The sequence below is a fragment of the Periplaneta americana genome, chromosome 16 (assembly GCF_040183065.1).
Source record: "Periplaneta americana isolate PAMFEO1 chromosome 16, P.americana_PAMFEO1_priV1, whole genome shotgun sequence".
In the NCBI taxonomy this organism is placed as follows: Eukaryota; Metazoa; Arthropoda; class Insecta; order Blattodea; family Blattidae; genus Periplaneta; species Periplaneta americana.
Window position 1 is genome coordinate 74,547,345 of NC_091132.1, and position 16,801 is coordinate 74,564,145.

The 16,801-nt window shown below is 34.8% G+C and overlaps 1 protein-coding gene across 2 annotated transcripts; it reads left to right on the forward strand.

Annotated features, from left to right (window-relative positions):
• The first annotated feature begins 626 nt into the window (after nucleotides 1-626).
• On the forward strand, nucleotides 627-16,027 carry Nmdmc (NAD-dependent methylenetetrahydrofolate dehydrogenase). Of its 2 annotated transcripts, XM_069849537.1 has the most exons (9): nucleotides 627-1,636; nucleotides 3,481-3,576; nucleotides 7,923-8,107; nucleotides 9,528-9,637; nucleotides 9,726-9,891; nucleotides 10,652-10,744; nucleotides 12,791-12,898; nucleotides 15,113-15,238; nucleotides 15,355-16,027. In XM_069849537.1, exons 1-9 carry the CDS (start codon nucleotides 1,533-1,535, stop codon nucleotides 15,522-15,524), a joined length of 1,158 nt encoding a protein of 385 aa, XP_069705638.1. In that variant the 5' UTR covers nucleotides 627-1,532; the 3' UTR covers nucleotides 15,525-16,027. The 2 variants fall into 2 exon arrangements, with proteins under 2 accessions (XP_069705638.1, XP_069705640.1); XM_069849539.1 differs by lacking the exon at nucleotides 3,481-3,576.
• Nucleotides 16,028-16,801: the final 774 nt, after the last annotated feature.

The window sequence follows — 16,801 nt, forward strand, 5'->3', positions numbered from 1 at the left end:
TTTCACAACATAAAACAAGTCAAGAGCCACAAATGTCTGGGGTTGCTGCAGCTCCGCAGCCCCTCTTCGAAAGCCGCCCCTGTCCTCGGCTATCAAAGGTGCTCTGAGACAAGTTATATTGTTATAACAGTACTCTGTTGGGAGTGAAAATGAGTGATCATCATCTTCTTGTAGGATGTCACAAAAAAAAAAATTTGATAGAAAAGCTGAGAAGCATCTAATGAATAAAAAGAGATAAGATAAGCAGATTTTTTTTCAGCATACCCAGTATTTACACTTTAGCTTCGTCACTACAAAATACGTACGGTATCTACTGTAGTTAAATTAAAATATGGACATTTAGTTAAGTTCTCCCTCCTCATTTATGATTAATGTACGTACACTGTTAGAAACGAAACGTTAGGCATGCAGGCTACACGAATTAAAGGGGAACACAACACGTAATATAATTTTTTGTAGCAAATGAATGTATTCGTCCTTCAAAGCAACAATGCAATTTTTTGTTCTTACTTTCAGCTCGCCACCGTATTACCGGGAGAACGATTCTTAGAAATAGTATGACGTCAGTTAGCCGAGTAGTCGCGTAAGTAGCTATAGCAGTAGGCCACGTATCACAGTCAATTTCTTCCTCATTCCGTGCAATTCAGTCGTTAACAGAATGCCTCAATGGTCGGTTTATGGGTGTTCCAACACTTCTGGATATAAAGGCAAGGACAGAAAGGAGAGAAAATTCTTCTACTCATTTCCTAACAGAGACCGTTCTCCAAAGCGACACTCAGCATGGATGGAATTTTGCAAGAGAAAACACTTCATCCCAACACCTAATGCTGTTATCTGCTCTGACCATTTTTTACCGTCTGATTATGATGAATCTGAAGTTATGAAGTTTAAATTAATTCCCGATAAGAGAAAAGGACCTACTCTTAAATCTGCAGTAATACCAACTGTAATAGATGTGAATAGGATGTTGAAAGTACAAAATAAGGAACCACGAAATTTACGATATGAGACAAACGAGAGGAAGAAGGTTGTTTCCACACTTCTTCAAATACCATGCACTTCTACTTGTGACGTGATAATTAATGAGGAAATTTCATCCCAATATCCCTGCTCTTTTGAAGAATCATTTAATGTGGATAAAGAAGTTCAGTGCGAAATGGGAACTGAAATATTTAGAAAATTATATTGACGAATGTCATATGGTACAATATAACATTTATTTTAAAATGTGAAAACGGTGCAATTGCATTATTGGAATAGAAGGGTTTTCGCGTGCGATTTTAATCACTTGAAACGATGACAAAAATGTTTTCCACACTTGTTCTTGTTTTGGCCTTGGCCTCGACCCTTCGCTTCTAGAGCTCAGCGTAAAACTGGTATAAAACGGGAGTGAATATTGTAATGGTGAAGTTAGCTGTTGGCAGATCGACTGTGCAGCGTGTTACTGGGCATTCTCCCCAAGATCTAGCAATCTGACACATAGTTCAGCTTCTGAAAATAATCACAATACAGTCACACTTTCAATTGCAACTATGAATACAGCAATTCACATAAGCGTATTGACGAAGTCTGTGAAGATTATACCATCTTTAAAGACTGCAACAAATGTAAGAAGCGTACATGTTTCTTCAAAAAGGTAAGTTTAATATATCTGTTCAGTTGTTATTTATAACGTTCATTAATTCCTATTTAATTCATTCGTTTTGTTTGCTTTTAGGTTAAGTGTGCCTTTGTACTATAATAACCTACATATAATTGTTTACAAAAGGGCAAATAAAGGATTAATTATCACTTATTTTACAGAAGGGCAATTCACCACTTAGGTACATTGTTGTATATCTGGTTCTGAAATAGGTCTACATATTGTCTGTTATGATAAAAATCTAATGGCAGTACCTACTGCTATATTGTCATAGTGATACCGTAGGCCTAAATAGAATCTGAATGTAGTATATGCAGAAACAAATACTGACATTTACATATAAAATTACTGAAAGTGTACAAAAAAATTCAACTGCAGTTAGTATAACTGGATAGATTTCTTGCCAATAAATTGTGATAATATTGTTTTATATTCTGCTTTTCGAATACCTGTATGTAATGACAATTTTTCAGAGATTACCCTTAGAGGAACTTGTACGGTAGGCTACATCTGTTTTTTAAAAATGTTGTACTGATATACAGTGAAAACTTACTGTAATCTCAGTATTATATCATGTAATCGGTATTCACACAATACAGAACTGTTATGAATAGAGCTGCCAGATTTATCCAAACATTAAGTAACAATTAAATTTTCCAGAAGTCATTACTATAAAAGAGTATGCCAGTTTATTAATATATAAGGGCATTAAATAGGGCAAATAAAACTCTGCATTCTCTGGAGAAATCGGGCACTATGAATGTGAAATAGTTTGCTACAGAACTGTTTTTATATCCACAATCAGGTGCATATAAGTACATAAAGGCTCCCCCCCCCCCAAAAAAAAAAAACAAAACTTTTCAGTATATAATGTAGGCTACCATAATAGGCTATAAATATGTATTTTGTACAATTTCAAGTAGGCTACACCTAAATAGGCCTAATTGTGTGCCATGATCCCATTGTTAAAATTGATGTTGCAATGAATTCTATATATTTAATGCGTCACATAGACCTAAGTTACCTATCATGTACCAACAATAATGTAAAGCAGTGTTCTCTAAGCGATATAAAAAATTTTGACCCTCGGATTGGGCACAGCTATGGCAGCAGGGCGCCCATAAAAGATTTGTTAAAATTATTCACAATTATCTTTAAGGGAGCCTCAATTGCTCCCTGCTGGTGGGCTGACATATATTTTGTTATGCCACTTCATTAGCCCATGATAATTTGCTAAAATTATTCCCAAGTGTCTTTAACGAAAATCCCAATTGGTCCCTGTAAGTGGATCCAAATACATTTTGTTATGCCACTGTTTATGTTTCTGTTGTGATATTAATTTTTGTTACTACAGAATTATGTTTCTGTTCGTATCTTCAACATAAAATTTATTTATTGTCATTTGCTAAGCTTTTATTTAATGTTAGGAATCAGTAAGTGCTGTAGCCAGAATAGTACAGCCTTCTGAACTTATAGCCTGTCGGTACTTTTCACGAGTTTTTCCAAGTAAAAATAGTTTATTGTTAGAGTCCAGATTTATATGCACAGTAAAAGTTAAGAATGGCATCGAGTGTACTTATCAGTGGATGTGGTGTTCACTGGTTCACAAGATTCCGAAATCTAACAGTAGAGAACTGAGTCGCAAGGTCTGGAGACTCATTTTGTAAATCACACAGTGACTTGTAAGTGGCAGTTAAAACTATTTAGAATTAAGTTAAGAGAATTCAACACGAGAATATACAACAGCAGACTGAATTTTCTTGTCAGTAATATATAACATCTTATTTTTCTTAGCTAAGCACTACAGAAAAATTCAGATATTCATGATTCTTTTGTAGATTTCAACGTGATCTGAACCTGTCACTTGAGGAAGCAAGATTACCTTCGTCATCATGTGCAGAAAGTCACGTTGTGCACCAGAGCCAGAAGCAAAAGTATGAATTTATTCAGTAATACATTTCATAGCTTTGATACATATGATCAATCATGACAAAATTGGGACTTGTAAATATCTTTTATAAATTCATTGTGAAAATAACAGACTGTATGATAGTAAATTAAACAAATAGACTTTATTGGATAATAACATTAAATAAAATGACATTCCAAAGGAGAAATTTCGGTCTGTTTTCACACTAATTAATAAAATATTTTGATATCAACATATTAAATTCACTATGGTTACAGATATTAACACAAACATACATATATGCAAAATATAACCATGCATAATAAGTGGTAGCATAAAATAGTAGCTTCAAAACATTGACATCATCTCTATGTAGGCTAGTACAGTTCTGACACAAAGATATTGATCATCTTTTTTTTTTTTGTCACAAGTCAAAGTAGGCTGCATATTTGTCCAAAAATTATACTAGTATACTAGCTCTGACGCAGAATTACAAATAATCAAAGATTTCTGAGGCCTTTTTTTTTCTGTAATGTGCCATGGTTGCATGTTTAAGGCAGCATGCTTTAAACTGCTATGTAGTGAGCCAGGTTCGTATTTTCATGAGAAAGAAATTTTTTCATGAAATCTCGACTAGGCTAGTGTGTGGGACCAATGCCCACCCAGCATTTCGAGAATTTGGGACCAAGATTGAGTAATGTAATCTAGTTTTGTACTCCAGCTATAATGGGAGGGAGGGGGGAGGGTCATCGTGCTGTCCACATATTGTATGATTTTTCACCACTGCTAAGGAATGTGGACAGTGGACATAAGGTCAACAGTCTGTTGGGGCCTTGGCCATCCATTGACTGTTACGCCACACGTATTAATAATAATAATAATAATAATAATAATAATAATAATAATAATAATAATAATAATAATATCATTGTGGTCAGTATAAGTATTTAAGGTTATGAAAAATAAGCAAAGTTCTTGGTTTAATTTACATTTAAACAATTCTCAGGAGAATATGAATTTTCATTTAAAGAGATACGGTATTTGTGTTGTAAATAGCTGTAGAGATGACCTTTAACATTTCTGTATGTTTCAAGATATACAAAAATAGGGAATTGTAACGATTAAAAGTTTATGCAGTCCACATGTGTTCATATTTTATATTTAGAGAGAAATGTTTCGAAGTGTACTGCTCACAAATTTCGGTGTTTGTGTTATATGTCTGCAAACAATTTCTAGTTGAGAGAACGAACATTTTTGTTAATTTTGCTATCATAAGGCAATAGAGTGATAAGAGGTGGAGACCTCTGACATTATTAAACTGGTTTTGTTTAGTTCATATGATTTTCATTTGGTTCTAGTTTTCTTCCTATTTAGACCTAATCTTTTTATAAAATAAGCAAGACACATTAGATTCTAGAATCAATCACAGACTATTTTTTTTTAGACAATGTCGGAATTTTAACTTTACGTTTGGAAGTAATTAAAAAAGTATATATTTATGTACTGATTTGATATGTAGCTGATACAAGTATGAAATTTAGACTTGCCTTAAATTCCCAGCATGTCTGTGTGTTACTTTCTCTGCAGTATTGTATGGGTTGAGTATAAGAACAGTGACGAGAGAATACAAATAACATTGGTATTTCTACGAAAAATATTTTGGGTGAGTCTAGTTTTTCACCTTCGACTATTTCTTCTCTGAAAACATGAATGTCAGTATCATGTCATCAACAATAAGAAAAGTAGAAAAGTTTAAGTAACATTTGAGCATGGCTTCCATTTTAATTTACTCATTTCAAGGAAATCTTAGTTTTTAAGATTAAAGAACAAAACGAAAGCTTATGTGAGATTTTTGAGTGAACCTGGGGCTCATGCAAAGCTGCCATTGTCAATAGTTTCCAGTGGCAGGATCTTGACTTAACATCATTTTCCTCAGTACAGCTTATTTGATATTGTGAATCCATTGTCAATAGCAATACACGTTTCTAATATTTTTTCAATTTTTCGTGTGTTTATATTATGTATGTGTACAGATATACAGCAAGCTAGGAAGTTGCCTCGAGAGGGGAGGTAGCACAACCAACAAGAGGAACCTACCATACCTAAACTTTGTGAACAATGCACGTACAACACACTACCTGAAAGACTGACCTCTAGACATTACATATTTATTCATTATACGAATGTTACGAACATAATGAGTTAGTAATTTTTCCATGGAAGCGGGTTGTATTTTTAAGTGGATAATGATAGGAAACTTAGCTTGCAGTATCAGTACATGCATCTATGATAGAATCTTGAGATTAAAGTAACTAAATGGTTACAAAATTTTTCTACCCTGACATTTAAGACATTTATAAAAATGTAGAAACATAATCATTTTTGGAAAGAATACGTCAAGTACAGGTAGTGGCTCATCTAGATTATCATTGTACAGAAGACGATCAAGCTTGCATAAAAGTAAAATGTATTGTAACTTTAAAGCAAATACAATAATATATCACTTGCCTTTTTTAACTGACTTGTAACAATGTCATCTGAACATCTCTCCAGAGAAATTATAAGAGACACTAAATCAACAGCTGTACAAATCAGGATTAATATAAAGACAATTCAAGTAATCTAAAATGAAATGAGAAATGAAGTTCAGGTGATAGCATGGTAGCCAGTAGACCGTGAACAACTATTTCCAAGTCCATTGCACCAAGTTCATGACTCTCGCATAGAATAATAATTATTGTGTTGATCAACTTGGACTATCACTTTGAGAGAGGAACAGAGAATAAGGTTGTTAGGAAAATATTTGAGGCTAAGAGGGATGAAGTTACAGGAGAATGGAGAAGGTTTACACAACGCAGAACTGCACACATTGTATTCTTCACCCGACATAATTAGGAACATAAACGTTTGAGATGTGCAGGGCATGTAGCATGTACGGGCGAATCCAGAAATGCATATAGTGTTAGTTGGGAGGTCGGAGGAAAAAAATACCTTTGGGGAGGCCAAGACATAGATGGGAGGGTAATATTAAAATGTATTTACATAATTAGGAACATAAACGTTTGAGATGTGCAGGGCATGTAGCATGTACGGGCGAATCCAGAAATGCATATAGTGTTAGTTGGGAGGTCGGAGGAAAAAAATACCTTTGGGGAGGCCAAGACATAGATGGGAGGGTAACATTAAAATGTATTTGAGGGAAGTGGGATATGATGATAGAGACTGGATTAATCTTGCACAGGATAGGGACCGTTGGCAGGCTTATGTGTGGGCGGCAATGAACCTGTGGGTTCCTTAAATGCCATAAGTAATTCATTGTCTGTAATCAAATCTGTGAGCGCATCACAATAACAGTTGGACATTAACCATCTGTACGATTTTACAAATAATAAATAAAATGGTGGTAGAATGATATCAAGGGACATAAAAGTATCCTGAGAAAATATGTCCCAATATTTTCCTTGCCCATCACATATTCCACTTGGATTCACTAAGATCTGAACCCGGATTTTTGATATGAGAAACCATTTTTCAAGCTTCTGACCACAGTGCAGCAAGTATTGCAGAATTTTTAAAGCTGTGGTGAACATATAAGATAATTCTGACCACTATTTTAAAGATCATAGAGTAATATTAAAAAGTAAGACAGTATGAATCTGACTTATAATTAAGATCTAGTGAGAGACATCTTACTGACTTCAACTCTTCAGGTTCTGTAAGAGGTGATAAAAGCTCAAACGTCCTTGCATTCCTAAATATAAATCGTGGACTGGCGGAAGTAATATCTTATGAGACAAATGCGCAGTGTAGTTGTCTGGTCAATATTCAAACAAAACCATTAACCTTGACCAGATCGTATAGAAAAACTAATAAGAACACTGTAATCAAAACAGAGTGGGCCAAGCTTATCTATTTGTATTATGTTTGAAATGATCATAAAACAGTATCTAGAGTATTCTCAGAGTTAATAATCTATTAATACTATTAATATAGTACAATTCTAATCATAAAGTTATTGGACATAATTCAAATACTTCAAGGTGAGCGAGCATGCCTGCAGTGGAATATGTATAAACACGTATTTTTTTATAAGCATACGCGTTTTAAACAGCCTTGAAGCTGTTGCTGAGTAGTACTGAATACTTCCTTTACCTTTACTGTTTTCATCTCATTCTGTTCCATTATCGCAAAATACAATCTTTTGAGATATGTTATGGACGAAGTTGTCAAGTAATATAAATGGCATAACAAAATAACGATACAGATTGGCAATAATCGGGAAAAGAGTAAGAGAACCTAAGAATTTGCATGAATAAAATTAATAGTTGGAGAGGAAGAATTCATAAATTATATCCACTTTTATTATTACAGGATGAAAGCACAGATAATTGATGGAGTTAAAATTGCTAAAGATATTCGAAAGGAACTGAAAGTAGAGGTTGATGAATGGGTTGCACGTGGAAACAAGCGACCACATTTAACAGCCTTGCTTGTGGGGGAGGATCCAGCTAGTGCTACATATGTCAGGAACAAGATGCGAGCTGCTCGAGAAGTTGGTGAGTCACTCACGTGTTACTTTGGCTGTGCACTATTGTCACTAAAAGTTACAGTTCATCACTAACCATAGGTCATACTAATAATGACTGTTGTGAGAATTTTCAGCATAAGGAACTGGGGCTATAAAATATTAAATTGAGATCTGCCTATTATGCATTAAGATCCTGTCCTCTATTGGCGACATTAACAACTTTAAAGTAGCATACTTTGCATTCTTTCATTCTGTAATCAAATATGGATTGCTATTCAGGGCTAACTCATCTGAAACTAAACATATTTTTGTTTTACAAAGCTCTAAGAAAAATGATAAGTGTGCATGATAGAACATTTTATTAAAATATTTTCCAAAATTTAGAAATCTTGAATTTATTTTATTAACTGTTCTACACCTCAGAGCTACAGTATAGAATACAATAAACGAAATGAAGTATGTCTTCTTGATATGCATCACAAGAAATAGTAACACAAAATAAGAATCACACATTTCAGTTTAATAATAACAGTACCACTGCACATAAATCACGTTGATCAGTGATTATTACACTCCCAATGAAATTACACCATTCATGAACTGGAATCAGAAACTATCATTACTACAACAGACATTTTGAATCTATTGTGCAATACATCTCGCTCAATTTTATGTAACACTGCCATTGTTATTTGTAAACACTGCACAAATTATTCACATTGTAACTATATTTACAAATGAACCCATTTGTTTTGAGATATAAATCTTATATCCGTGTCGCTATTATTTTGGGTATGGCTCCTCCTCTTTGTTTACGTCTTAACCTGGCCGCATTGTTGCACATTTTATATTTGCTTACCGCCGAGCAGAACAATATATTAATTAACAGCTGTTTACTAAGTGTGGCAGCAATGAAAGTGCATAATGTCATCAGCGGCAAATGACAAGACAAGCAAGTTTAAATGTAGCTGAGCTGTAACGTAATTGGCTACCAGAAATAACAGCAATGCAGCTACAGCAGAAAAGTGTTACATAACTGCCTTCTTCACTATAAAACATATAGACTTTGGGGAATCAGACACTTCTGTTTTTTATTGAGATATCATTAGCAAATTGAACTACAAATTGTACTGCTTTACACATGCACACACACACACCCATCCACACCCACATATCAGTTTACAAGAAAAATGACAAAAATTCTGCGCCTGTTACACTTGATTAGGTGTATCATACAAGAAACAAATATAAATTAATTCACACTGAGAACAGAGGGTGATGCAGGAGAAAGTTAGATACAAAAAGCACAGTTTTATAAGTACACGAATACCACTATATTTACCAGTCAGAACTTTTTACTAATTTCAAGTTATACTCTAGATGTAATATAGCAACTACTTGGCTCGGATATTATAAAGAAAGCGTTTTGCATTGACATTTTGTTGCAGGAATTGAAAGCAGAACTCTGAAGGTACCTCCAAACATAACTCAAAATGAGCTGTTGGATCATATTCAGTTCTTGAATGGAGACTCTCATGTGGATGGAATCCTGGTGCAGGTAACATAACCATTTACTCAATAGAAAGTTTTGTCTGACATGTAAGTAATAAAGATATGGAAATAAATATGGCATGTATAAATTGCAGCTGCCACTACCAAAACACCTCACAGAGAGAGCCATCTGTAATGCTATAGCTCCCCACAAAGATGTTGATGGCTTCAACATCGTAAATGTGGGACGATTCTGCTTGGACATGAAAACATTAATTCCATGTACTCCACTTGGTGTCCAGGAGCTCATCAAAAGGACGGGTATGTCAGATAAGCCAGAATAAATTCAAAAACTGTATTTGCTAAATTTATCTAAAAAAAAGTGACAAAACTCAAAATGAACAACATTAAAAATTATAATATAAAATGCTTCATTACTTCTTTTCTTATTTAGATAATATACTTAAAATAACTTTTCCATTAAAATTCATAAGTTGAAATTCGTTAAAGTAATTAACAGCAAAAAGACAACCAACCTCTCCAATAGTCTTCACTCTATCTCTGTTGGTTTAACTCTCTCTCCCTTTTTTCAATCTTACATGTTATTGCGGATAGGGGAGGGAGAAACACGGAGTCACACACGAGACAGCTCACAAGTGTGAGCCTCCCTGGTCATGTGATTAACATGGCACAGGGCCACCACATAGACATCACAAGATAATCACAGGACAGTGGACAAACACCCAGTCCCCTGGATGGAAGATAAATTCCTTCCATTGCACATGCTGGGAATTGAACCTCGAACCACTTGATCGGGAAGCGCACACACTATCCACATTATTCATATAGCCACAATTGCGGATTCCAATACTCTCAGAAATTAAAATGACTATCCCTTACGAGGGGCTGGTCTAAAGTCAAAGTATAAGTAAAAGCAAATGAAAAAGACCTGAATTTCAGAGATAAGAACAACATTTTTAAAGAAAATAAGTAATCTAATTATTGGAGAAAAAAAGGGAAACTTAATAAAATCTTTAACAGTGCAGTAGGGCCTATACATTTGTTTTTTCGTTTTTAATAGGTGTGGAAACGTTTGGAAAACATGCTGTAGTCTGTGGCAGATCAAAAAATGTTGGAATGCCAATTGCAATGTTACTTCATGCTGATGGAATGGGTAAGTATTGAGATTTATCATATTAATAGAAAAAAGAATAATAATAATTGACTTCAGTAATATGATCTGGTCCACACCTGTGGAGTAACAGTCAGCGCATCTGGCCGCGAAACCAGGTAGCCCGGGTTCGAATCCCGGTTGGGGCAAGTTACCTGGTTGAGGTTTTTTCCGGGGTTTTCCCTCAACCCAATACGAGCAAATGCAGGGTAAGTTTCGGTGCTGGGCCCCGGACTCATTTCACTGGCATTATCAGCTTCATTTCATTCAGACGCTAAATAACCTAGATGTTGATAAAGCATTGTAAAATAACCCAAAAAAAAAACATGATCTGAAAGCCACCAGCATGGCTCTGTCAGTTAAGGCGCTAGCCTGCCAGTCTGAAGTTGTGCTCGGGTGCAGGTTTGATCTCCTCTTGGGCTGATTACCTGGTTGGGTTTTTCCGAGGTTTTCCCCAACCGTAAGATGAATGCCAGGTAATCCACGGCAAATCTTCGGCCTCATCTCGCCAAATACCATCTCGCTATCACCAATCTCATTGACGCTAAATAATCCAATAGTTGATACAGCGTCGTTAAATAACCAACTGAAAAAAAAATATCTGATAGGAAAATTCTTTTTCCCTTGTATTTATATTCCATTTTTAACCTCCTATTAATCTCATTAGCACACACTTCTCTGTAATATATTAATAATCGAAGTTGAATTTGAAACTAGAATTCTGCATCAACTCAAGTGATACCATTCCTGGCTACTAATCTGAGGAAAGCATTAGGATGGAAGTGGAAAGTTAAAACTGGTGTTCAAGAAAGTATCTTCAGTACAGTACATATATTGGAAAATGACCAAACCTAAATTTTTACAATAAGTAACATTTCTTATACTGCAAAACAACCTATAAATTATATCCATCAGAGAATAAATTTATAATTTTCATGTTCATCATCATTGGATCTGAAACTCACTGCTCAAGTCTTCGTCTCCTCTAGACATTTCTTCCATCTGTCCTGCTCCAATGCAACCATTCTCCACTTCTTCATTTAAAGTTCCTGGCATTATTATTCACTTCGTCAGGCCATTGTAGTTTAGACCTTCCCATCTTCCTTCCAGTCATAGTTGTAATATTTTCTTTGGTATTTCGTCATCTGACATTCTTATATATCCTGCCCATCGCAAAATTGATAGTTTTATATATTTTATCATTATAGTAGATAGTTTTATGTATTATGTAATTATAATGTTCACATCTTTGGAGAGAGAAAATGGTTCTTCATTGTAATACACCTGCCATACACTTCTATCACATATTGGAATATCGATTTTCCTAAAAATGTTCTTTTGAAGGTATCGAGTTGCCTTTAGTTTGTTTTGGTGATGATCAATGTTTCTGCTCTGTATGCTAGAACTGACTTCATTAATGTTTTACATAGAGTGTATTTTGTGGAGCTGATTAATACTTTTTTGTAAGGAAGTTCAGGATCTTACGGTCTTAAGGAAATGTGCAGTATTTTCATGGAACTGAAAGCAGGTTATTCTCATGTAGTTTCTGGAACATGATTCTATGGTAAATGCAGTTTATGTTAATACTCAAGAAAACATTCCAGAATACAGTACAAAATTTCGAATCAACTGTACTGACCTGATCATGTTCTGTCAGACTTTTTAGTAATACAAGGAATGGTTCGTTCAATAAAAGATGATTTCGAGATCATTGCTTCCATCATCAAGCGTGTCGAAAAATGGCAACTTTTATAGAATATTGTTGAGTGCTAGTGAGTAAAGCTATGGAATGCAGAGGTGACTGGAAAACAGTAGTAATTAAAGTAAGAATATAATTATGAAATGTATAACTTTCACCTCCATCTCCACTAATATTCAAGAGAGACTGAAAAAAGGCATTTCTTTCTTGGAGTAACTCTTGTAATTTATTTCACTCAATATGATAATAAGCACTTTGCTATAGTGTTAGTATATTTTTAATGACAGTTTCATAGCAATGCACTATAGGGACTGTTTATTTTATTCCTTATTTTCTGCATTTTGTTCCAGGTGAAACATCTGCAATGGATGCTACGACTACTATCTGCCATCGCTATACGCCTCCTGATCAGTTGGCTTTGCTCACACGCTCAGCTGACATCATCATTACTGCTGCTGGTCAGTTCGCCATTTAATTCTTAATATTCTTACACATTAACTCTGTACTCACATAAAGTTATCTCCTTATGTCTAATGAAGTACAAATATCCGTATTATATGCTGTTAAAGCATGAAAGAGGTAGAGTAGTAAAGCTTCCTTGCTTTGTAGATTACCTCTGGGATGCGGTACAGTTACTTCTCTATTCTGATCTTTCGTCCCTGGGAAAGACTTGGTACTCAATTACCTAAAAGGCTAAACCAACCCCAGAATCATATTTTAATAGATTGAAACTTATGCCTCCACCTGGGTTCAAACCCAGACTGTTCCACTTCCTATACTTGATACTTTAGCTTCAGTCTTATTCTTAATATATCTCAAAATTACAAACTTATTTCTGAATTATAGTAGTGTAGGTTATTTTAATTTATTGCCAACTTCTTGAAATATAGTTCATAAGACTGAGTCAAAATCTGGGAGAATGAAGAATGTCATTTCTGAGATATAAGCCTGTAAGACAGAATTCGTTATGCTTAATGGCAAACAAAATACTATATGAAAATGGCTAGCAGATTTAAATTTTGAGGTGAACAAGATATGACCCGTAAATTTTGTCTGAAGTCATCTCATTCAAGAGCAGGCTCTTTTAAAGATTTACCCCCTTTTTGAAAGCGCTGTTATAAGGATTTTTATCCCTTTCTAGCATTATAAACAGGCTATTACTACATCGAATATCGTTCATAAATGGCTTATTATCGCAAGGATGCCTATAAAAACAATGACGTATTCACTATTATGAATAATACCGCAACACTAATATCGCGATATATGCATTTCATCCGAATATCTTCTACATGCCGTGTAACAAGAAATGAAATGCAGGACAGAAGGTAAAGTATCAATTATTTACAATCTTTAACAATTTTGCATCACTTTTATAATATCACATAAACCAGTTCTGTGGTCCAGAGAAAATATATGAACAAAATAAAGAAGCATTTGTAACACAACATGCATGGTCAACCATTACTCTTTAATCAAGACTAGGCGCAAGCAATCGATATGAACATATCAACAACACAGCCATGGGATCCCGAATTGAATTTCTTTCATAAATTCTTTCCTACAATTTATAATTCTAAGATGTCCTAAAGTGTTGTATACAACTCGTTGATAATCTTATTATGACACTCGTGAAAATTGTGAGTGAACAATAGTGAGTGCCATAATCATCAAGATTATCCACTTGTTGCATAAGTAACTATTATCATTGCTGCTAAGTGTATTCGAACTCATAAGTCTCGAATCTAATGGCAAGCACTGTTGTAACCATCCAACCACAGACGACTAATTGAAATAAGCTGTAATATCGATAAATAATTGGATTTGAGACTTTCACAGTGATGGATTGTGGTGATTTTGGGTGTTTAAGCCATGTGGGGAAATGAAAAATTTCCAATATTCCCAAGTACTTACAAAGCTAGAAATTGTCATTCATTTATTAAAATTAATATAATAATATAGAACTGACGTGTTTTGTAACTCACTGAATCAACCAGTCACAAACTTCTAAATGTCAGTAACTTTTATTTATTTAGTCCCCCTTTCTGACAACTTTACAATCTCTCAATTTCCAGCTCATCAATAATTGCTCATCTGAATCATAGCATGCACAGTTCATTAGTGGCATCTGAGGTACTCTATTGCAAGTAAAGAAAGTCTTACGCCACAAAGTGTGATTGTGGCACATTATACTTCAGTGCACAAGGAGAAGGAAGTGTCTACTGTAAAGCCATAATTCAGGCTTGGTTTATTGAAAATTATTGAGAATATTCGAGTGTAGGCTTTCACGGCCGGCGTTAATAGGAAAAAAATTTTCCAGGCTATGATGACGTGGTCCATTGGTTGTGTGACCAAATGTTTCATTCAATGCTACGACGATGCAGCCAGAGCAGAATGTCATCAGCACGCGCAGTAGAACAGCTGCACCAGTAACCTAAACCACTGAAGATGTTCACCGCAGCAGTGAACGAAACGTTTGGTCACACAACCAACAGACCATGGCCTCATAGCTCGGAAAACTTTTCTCTTGTTATTGAGAATATTATTAATTGTTGACTTCGTGCCATATGAGCATACTTGCATACTCAAGTCAAATACTTTTCTTCCAAACTTAGTGTTTTGCCCCATCTTATGAGTACTCCATTACATATATTGTGAATCTTTTGTTTCAGGTGTGCCAAACTTGATCAGAGCTGACATGGTTAAGCCTGGTGCATGTATTATTGATGTTGGCATCACTAGGATCCATGATAAACAGACAGGACAGTCTAAGCTAGTTGGAGATGTGGATTTTGATGGTAATTGCCGCATTTATAACAAATACAGGAATTGGTTTCAATAAATTCGTCTTGACATAGATCAAACATCTTTTATGTTTACATTGATGATACAATTCACTTTTCGTCTATTTCAGCTGTGAGTGAGGTTGCGGGATATATTACTCCAGTGCCAGGTGGAGTGGGCCCCATGACAGTTGCAATGCTCATGAGGAATACACTGATAGCCGCCAAGAAGTCAGTAGTGTACAACATTCTCGAACCAGGTGCAGTTGTTCACAAGGAGGCTTCACAGCTAAGGCCTTGAACAACCCCACAGAGACTGCTTATGCTGCACTGTACTGCAACACTGTATTTTTATTTTTGTGTTCGTGTATCTGTGATAAGTTTTATTTATTTAGTGTTTGTTAACTTAAGTTGCAGCTGTTTTCACAGTAATGAACAAAGAACAATGCAACTTTTTAGTATTATGTCTGCATTCATAGTTCCTCCAATATTGATTAGAAAACTTAAATGAGAAAAATATGATTTATATTTATCAGGGAATGAGGGAGGACGTTACATAATTTGTATTTATAATAAATTCCATCATAAATCACAGCCACAGAATTCAATGATTTTGCCAGTAACAGTTAAAATAGATCTGCAGTTTCCTGCTGTGATTTTTACTAGTTATGTAACATTGGATTGGGAGTGTCCACTTCATGGAACTATGAGCAATGTGTACTTACAAGATAACAAATGTTATATTTTACTGTATATATGTATGTTACTGAATTAAAAATAAATAAATACATATTCAATCAATAATTACTATTACTGTTTTCGTATATTCTCTAGATACTTATGTAAGACCCTTGGTAGAGATTCCAGATTATTTTGTAACTCTTGTGTGCGTACTTTTACACTTGACTCACTTTTGGTGGAATCAAAACCACTCCAATAGATTCTATGAGATTCCTCACTAATATTAACAGCATCAAAATGACAATAGAAGAAAAAGCACTGATTCAATATGAAAAACTTATCAGATTACCAGGAAATAATTGGCATTCATACAGTCCTCTCTGTAGATTGAAAACTCAAAAAAGTTTCATATCCATGGTTCAAGAATTAAAACAGAAAATCAATATCCCGAATTTAAAAGAAAAACTTACAAATTAAACCAAACCCTTTAACTCTATTAAATATAGAATATAATCTAAATTTAACAGAAGAAATACTGAAATCAGAAGCAAGCACTGAAATAATGAAACAATTGTCTTTAGAGACAATTAATGTTAGGTACCCTCCACAAAACTGGCTTCATTTATACACCGACGGATCCTTGATCTCCAGAGAACAAGGTGCAGGTGCAGGTGTTATGTGCTGTCTTTTCTCACTTTATAGATCTCTTGGATATGGAACAACAAGTTTTGATGGAGAAATCACTGCAATAAGTGAAAGTCTCAGGAATCTTCTATGCCACATCAATAACTTTAAGAATGCAGTTATATTGCCACACTCCAAAGCAGCTATTCTATCAATAGTCTCTAAACACACACCTTCATCTCAAACAGCAGAAATAACTAAAATGCTCTCTCA